The 6926-nt window shown below is 61.8% G+C and overlaps 1 protein-coding gene and 1 long non-coding RNA gene across 2 annotated transcripts in view; both read right to left on the bottom strand.

The window, feature by feature from the left end:
• The window catches only part of LOC114009608 (uncharacterized), a 2730-nt gene extending 1964 nt beyond the window's left edge, over window positions 1-766 (bottom strand). The window contains exons 1-2 of the long non-coding RNA XR_003550994.1: window positions 711-766; window positions 254-319 (exon numbers count right to left, since the gene is read on the bottom strand). This is a non-coding gene — a long non-coding RNA (uncharacterized LOC114009608). The remainder of the gene's footprint in view (window positions 1-253; window positions 320-710) is intronic.
• The window catches only part of LOC102488167 (ornithine decarboxylase-like), a 16324-nt gene that overhangs the window by 7028 nt on the left and 2370 nt on the right, over window positions 1-6926 (bottom strand). The window contains exons 5-12 of the mRNA XM_006158151.2: window positions 6827-6919; window positions 6249-6421; window positions 5904-6038; window positions 4682-4847; window positions 4127-4274; window positions 1792-1892; window positions 560-903; window positions 254-319 (exon numbers count right to left, since the gene is read on the bottom strand). Of these exons, the coding sequence (XP_006158213.2) occupies window positions 254-319; window positions 560-903; window positions 1792-1892; window positions 4127-4274; window positions 4682-4847; window positions 5904-6038; window positions 6249-6421; window positions 6827-6919 (1226 nt within the window). The remainder of the gene's footprint in view (window positions 1-253; window positions 320-559; window positions 904-1791; window positions 1893-4126; window positions 4275-4681; window positions 4848-5903; window positions 6039-6248; window positions 6422-6826; window positions 6920-6926) is intronic.

Consider the following 6926-nt stretch of genomic DNA (forward strand, 5'->3'; position numbering starts at 1 on the left):
GAGCATCAGGGAGGAACTGCACCGTGCCGCGCCTTCGGGATGCAGCCTGCAGGGGGCGCTCGGGTGACGGCGCAAGTCTTGCAGGCCTGCCGGCCCACACAGACTAGCTGGTTAAGAGAGGGACTGTCCTGTGCTTTGAGTCTTTGGAGAGAGAAACAGCTGGGGACCTTAACAATTGCCAGGTGCACCCAGACCTCTGCCTCTTTGTGGGCTTCCCCTGCCCCCCTGTCTCCCCCCGCTCCAGGTAACACACCGAGGCATCTGGGGCCCCTCCTCTCCGGCCAGGTCCCGGGCTGCCATCTCTGTCTCCAGCAGGCCCCTGTGGGAATGTCATGCTGTCAAGAGATGTTAGAGGCACCCACTACCCGCAAGCCAGCCCTGGGTCGGGCAGGGGCTCCCAGGGGGCCACAACCGGCAGAGAAGGGACAGGAGGAGGGGCCTGAGAGCCAGCCAGCAGTCAAGGCCGAGGGGGGTCAGGGTGAGATGGGGTCATGGGCCTGCCTGATTCTTCCCAGAGAAAGCAGCTAGACATCAGAGCTGCCTGTCACCTTGGCTTTGCCTGGAGTCTGTGACCCCGTCAGCCCCAAAGGCCGGTGTCACAGTCGTCAGGCACACAGTCCTGCCAGGGAGGCAGGTATTCTCCAGGCCTGGGACCCCAAAGCTCAGCGCCACCTCCTGGTGACAGCCCCAGCACCTGCCCCTCCCCACACCTGAGCTGGGGGTCCATGGCGTGGCAGACGGGGGCAGGCAGGAAGCCGTTGAAGGGCCCATGGAGGGGAAGACGAGCCAGTCGCCCACGTCCAGCCGGGCCAGCCACACCTCCTCCAGGAAGAGCCTATCGAAGGCATCGCACGTGGGGCCGTAGAGCGTGCACGGGAGCAGGGGTGGCTGCGAGCAGAAGTCCTGCAGGGACAGCCGTGTCAGAGCAGGAGGGCCGCCACTCCCCGACCCCACACCTAGGCCAGCCTCGGGCCCTCAGGGGTCACATCAGCAAGAGCCAGTCATCCGACCACACCACCTGAGCCGGCCGTCCCTCCCTGCTGAGCGGCCGTCCAGCCGCCCCTCGGCACTAACGGATCACAGGGTCGCTGCTGTCCCTCCACCCTGTCCTGGCCGTCCGCCCGCCCCTCGGCACTAACGGATCACAGAGCCGCTGTGTCCAGGCACGGTCCTTGAGAAGGACATGGAACTGAGCAGAGCTGTCCTCACTGAGCTGGTTTTCTACCACACACTCCAGCCCTGCCAATCCAGCCACGCACGGGATCTCGGTTTCCCGACTACACAGAGGGGAGGTTCTATTCAATAACCACGCAGAGTTCTAGGTCTCCAGGTTCATGGCACATCAGAATCATCTGAAGAGTTTAAGCCAAAGGCTAATACCAGGGTCCTAGTCCTGAGAGATTCTAATTTAAATGAGCTGGGCGTGGCCTGGCACGCTCCCGGGTGATTCTAGTGGAAGGCGAATTGGAGGCCCCTACTGGCGGAATCTCCCACGTCTCCAACCCTGGAGGATTCTGGAAACACAGACACACTCAGGGTGTGTGTGATCAGAGATGCACGTGGGACACCACAGCCAACAGGTGCACTTCCATTCCTGCCCAGACCCACCTGCGCACCCACCTGCTACACACTGAAAATCAAAAGGCCGCGCGGGGAGTGCAGGTCAGCAGAGGTGCACACGCGGGCCCTCGGACACGCACGGTGTGACATTCACAGAGCCGTGATGGCCGGCAGCCCCTCACCTCCCCACCTGGCAGCAGGGCTCCCTGGCAGGTGCTGGAGCCCCCTTACCTTCACCACGATGGGCACCCTGGGGACAGAGTCCCTGTGGAAGATGCGGAAGGCGCCATAGTGGCCCTCATTGAGGTAGTACACCAGCCTCCTGCAGCCTCCTGGGGGTGGGAGAGGGCAGGACTGAAGTGTGCTTGGCCAGGGCTCAGCAGTGACCCTCATGGCCTGAACCCCAGCACCCTTGGGACAGGCCCAGAGCCTCTGCCAACACCCAGAGCCTTCCTTGTCCCTCTTCTCCTGCGTGGTGAGGGTCTGTCTCCGGACCCCACCGCCACCTGCTACCCACGGGCGTCACGAGGGCAAGGGCACGCTGGCCCCGCGCTTAGGGCCTGCTCGAGGCTGTCGTACGTTCACTCGCTTAGTCCTCATGATGGTCCCGGCTTTACCGTCGAGGGAACTGAGCCTTGCCAGAAGTCACCAGGAGAATGTGGTGGCCTTGGGTTCACCGAGAACACAAGTCCCAGGTCCTTGGCCTTCCCCTGGGGTCAGCTGCCTGAGCACCCGTGAGTGGGGACAAAGCAGGAAGCCAGAGGCCACCCAAGGACTGGGCTCCATGTCGGTCGCTCCTCCTGGATGCACTACTTAGTCCACTTCCTCCCTCCGAGTGCCCATGTAACTGTCGTCTTCTCTTTTGTGTGTGTTCTTGATGCTCTGGCATCTGGGGCCTTGCTGGTCCAGCAGACTCTGCCCCACTGGGGTCATCGAGCCCTAGAGACAGCGAACGACTCCCCTGCAAGTGAACCAGCCGCGGGCAAACGAAGCAGCCTGAGCCAGGCCGGCTGCTTCCTCCGGCTCAAAGCTCTGCACAGACCCGCCCCCCAGACTGTGCGCCCCCTGCTACACACTAAAAATTGGGTTAGCGGCAGTCCTGGGGCTGAGGACTCGTGACCTGTGTCCGGGCGAACCCCAGCCAACCACGCCCTCGACATCCTCAGTTCCCTCAACCGTAATCCAACACGCGCTGGCCGAGCAGAGACCAGATAAAATACGAACTTTGCAGGTGATCTCTGCTTCGTCGTGGGCAGCTCCTGCCATCGCCGACATAAAGATAACAGGCCCCCAAAGCTTAGAACTGAGGTTCCGGCCCCCGGTGGCCGAGCTCACGCACTTCGCAGTGCCACGCTTGCTGACAAGACGCTTGGTGAGGAAGGGATCAGCTGTGAGCGCTTTCACCCTCACAGAAGCGTGGGCTGGTCATTCGTCAGAGGATAAGAGGGGGGTCAAATGTATAAGTTTTATAAACTTTATATGTGAACTTCCATAGAACATAAAGAATAAAGAGCATTAATCCAGTAGGCTGGGTCTAGTGATAGTCTGCATTTTACTGTCAAGGTGGCTTCTGCAGTTTGCTTTATGGGAATAGCCACTGACGTCCCTACACAAAACAGTAAGGACAAAATATTGGGAAACTCTCCTGGGGCCTGCGGGTGGTGCAGAGGTTCCGGTGGCTGCGTTCCACGTGGCCGACTGCACGGTCAGTCTGAGTCCTGGGTCTGGTGGCCGGAAAAGCACGCGGGGCACATGTGCGTGCATGCCCAAAATCCCGAGAGGAGAGCGGAGGAGGGACTGTGCCGCGGCCGTGCCCGGGGAGTGCTCTCTCATTTTCCCTCTCTCTGTCTTTATTGTTAGCACACATGCCCTACGGCCAACAACAATAAACAAACAAGCAAGCGAGCAAACCTACTCTCCTTAGAAAGAAAGAAAGAGAAACGCTCCCGTGCGCTCCAGGCACACGCGCGGCATGTCGGAAATCCCTGAAGGAGGGAGGGACGGAGGAGAGGGGATCGCAGCATGCCCGTGCCCGTGCCCATGGGGGTGCCTTCTGCTCTCCCTCTGTCCCTCTCCGGCCAGTGCACACGCCCACTGGCAGATGATAATAATGCTGAAAACCTCTCCTGTGATGGTCAGGCTCAGTCGTCAAGGAGCTGTCCTGTGGACACTACCCTAGCCCTCAGGAAAGCTGCCGGCATGGCCTTTAGGAATTGCACGAGTGCGCGCCCCTGTGGATTCTGGTCGGTGGATTCTGGTTGTAAGCTTCACCCCTGCCGTCGCCGCCTGCTGGGCCAGAGAATTCGCCACGGTTTCGGTTAGAAGGTTCACGCTGGCACGCAGCTAGGACAGCACCGGGACCTCGCCTTGTGCAAGCAGGGAGCCTCCCTGGCCGCTCGGGAAGGAAGAGCTTGGCGCTCAGCTCTCTGCCTCCAAACCGCGGCCCCTGAAGGCCCGATGCTAGCCTAGCTTCCTGCTGGGTAGCCCCCAGGGCGGAGCCAGGCTGTCTGCCCGTTCTGTCCCCGGTCCAGCCCCCGCCCCTGCCCAGGGCTGGCCCGCCGCCCACCAGGTTCCAGCACAGACTTCTTGGCGATGATGTTGACTGCTGCCGTGCAGACAGGCGCCGCGTAGAAGCGGCCAGGCTCCGCGATGACCTCGACGCCGCTCCCCTCAGGGAAGTCCCGGGCAAGGGCGGCCTTGATCTCTCGTGCCATCTGTGGGGACAGAGCCAGTCCCTGGGCAGGGGGCTTGACCTGCATCGCCCGCCTTCACCCGCAACAGCGCCCTGCGAGGTAGTGTCGCCCTCCTACTGAGGAAGTGGGTAGGAGTGGTGGCCCCGAAAGGGAGGGACTCGCCCAGAGGCACACACACAGTATGCGGGCTGGCGCACCCAGAGGGCGTGAAGCCGGAAACCCTGAACCCAATACGCAGGCCGCAAAGATGGGGTGCTCCGGCCGATCCACACGCATGCTCATATGTGCACACGTGCCACATGCACGTGGTCGGGCAAGGCTCCGAATGAAGACTAACCCTCGGCGTGTGCGCAGGCCCGCAGCGCCGTGGGCTCCCGGCACCCGGCACACACCGGCCCCTCACCACGGACTGGGCCGGGCTGTCTCACCTCCTCAAACTTGGGCTCGGAGCCCTCCGCTCCAGGGAAGCCCCCGCCAATGTCCAGGACGCTCATGTCATGCCCGGCCCTGCGGCCCATCTCAAACACGTGCCGGCAGTCCGCAATGGCCTGCCGGAAGCTCTGGGGCGTCTGGCAGTCGGAGCCCACGTGGAAGCTGAGCACATGACGAGAGACCCGGGGAGAAACACGTGGAAACACAAGGTCAGCCTGAGGAGTGGCCCTCCGGGAACGTGGGCCCAGTTACAGACACCTCGACACACATGGGTGTCCCCAGAGACGCACGTGACAGTGCTGGACAGGGGGCCAAGGGGTGTGGCTGTCACCTCTCCTAGGGCCACCACTGCAGGGCTCCCTTGCTTGTCCCCTGGGAGTGTGTGTCGTCAGAACCCCGAGTCCCCGTGCCCCCGAGCAGGGCGGGCTGAGAGAGCACTCCGGCCGAGGTGTGCTCCGCGGGCGGGACTGGGGCGCCGGAGCACGAAGGAGTGGGGATAAGTAACACTCATGCAATCTCTTCAAAAGCCAAATCAGGGCAGAGACACCCACCAAGAGCCAAAGATTCACACTATAAATAAAGACCAGGTGGGCGGCAGCGACTGGTCCTGAGGGCAGGCGGGGGACAGCACTCCTACGCTGCCTTTATTTTTAAATGACACTTTCTTCCATCACGGATGTTTCTTTTTTCTTTTTCTTTTTTTTAGAGGTTTTTGCTATAGGGCATGTGCACTTGCCAGAAAGAGAGAGACAGAAAGCGAGAAATCACCCCCCAGGGAGGTTGGCCACGCTGCAATCCCTTCTCCTCCATTCTCCTCTCGGGATCTTGGGCACGCACGCACATGCTCCTGGCATGAGTTTAAGCCTCTGGGTCCGGGACTCGAACACAGTCGACTACATGAGAGTCCAGCAACATAGCCATTACTGCTGGTCCCCCATCATGGATGTTTCTGCATACAGTTTTGTTTTTGCAAACACTGCATTAACATCCTATTTTTCTAGGTATGCTTCTGGTGTCCCCTTCAATTCTGCACCTGATGTCGGCGCCCCCCTGCCTCACTCTAGTCCCAGGTAACAGCCAGCTGTGCTCTGAGCAGACGGGCCTCATGAAGCCAGAGAGGCTACAGCTGCTCCAGGGCACACAGCAAGTCAAAGGCTGGGATTGGCAGCAGGAGCCAGGACTTTTGCCACTCAGCCAGGGGAAGCCGTGCCGACTCACCTGGCCCCAACCACGGCCACCCCCAGGTCCCTGGCAGATTTGAGCAGGTGCTCACAATCCTCGAGTCTGGCCCCAAACTTGATGCTCAGGGGGAAGGTGCTCTCTCTGTCCTGGGTCCACAGCCGGAGGACCAGCCTGGGGGTGGGGGACAGGAAGGCAGCCTTGAGCACATGAGCCCCTAAGTCTGAACACTTTCCACCCCTCCCCAGCCCCCTGCTGCTCCCCACTCACCGCATTTAGTTCCTCAGGACAGCCAGCCACTGAGTCTGGGGCTGCGACCCAGCTCCATCTGCCGGAGCCCCTAGCCCTAGCTGCCTCCACCCGCGCACACCCTGCCTGTCTCACCTGGCCCCGGGGTGGTGCCGGGCCACCTTGCTAAGCTCCTCCTCACTGTCGAAGGTCAGGAGCCGCACCCCGTGGCAGGCAGCGTACTGGATGTGGGAGACAGGCTTGCAGGGGTTGGCGAAGATGATGCGCGAGGGGGCCACGCCCAGGCCCAGCACCTGCTCCAGCTCTCCCTGACAAGCCAAGAGGCGGAGCTGGGGACTGTGCCAGGCCCACCCGCACCCCCATACTCTTTGGGGACAGGAACCCTGGGCGTGGGCCAAAGGGGCTGCCTCTACTGAAGCCCTGCTGTGCACCAGGCACCGTTCCAGGAAGTCTCTCTGGCCCATTTTAGAGACAAAACAGGCTCAGAAAGGTGATAGGCAGAGCTAGACAGGGATGCGGCCCCGAGCCTTCTGTTCTGGCTCCAGCTGCCGAGACGCATGGCTGAGGGGAGGCCGGCCATGGCCAGTTCGTTCATCCCTTCAGCAGCAACCGAGTACGACCCAGGCCAGCTCAGTCCCGGCTGCTGGAGCCCCCGCCCAAGGACCCCGACCACCGGCCTTCTACCCTAGGCCGTGCTGGGCCCACAGGCTCACCTGGCTGGCGCAGTCGAAGCCGGTGCCCAGGGCGGCCAGGACACGCAGCACCCAGGAGCTGCTGTTGCACTTGACCGCGGAGAACGGCGACACCTGCGGG

The sequence above is a fragment of the Tupaia chinensis genome, unplaced genomic scaffold, assembly GCF_000334495.1.
Source record: "Tupaia chinensis unplaced genomic scaffold, TupChi_1.0 Scaffold000573_1, whole genome shotgun sequence".
In the NCBI taxonomy this organism is placed as follows: Eukaryota; Metazoa; Chordata; class Mammalia; order Scandentia; family Tupaiidae; genus Tupaia; species Tupaia belangeri.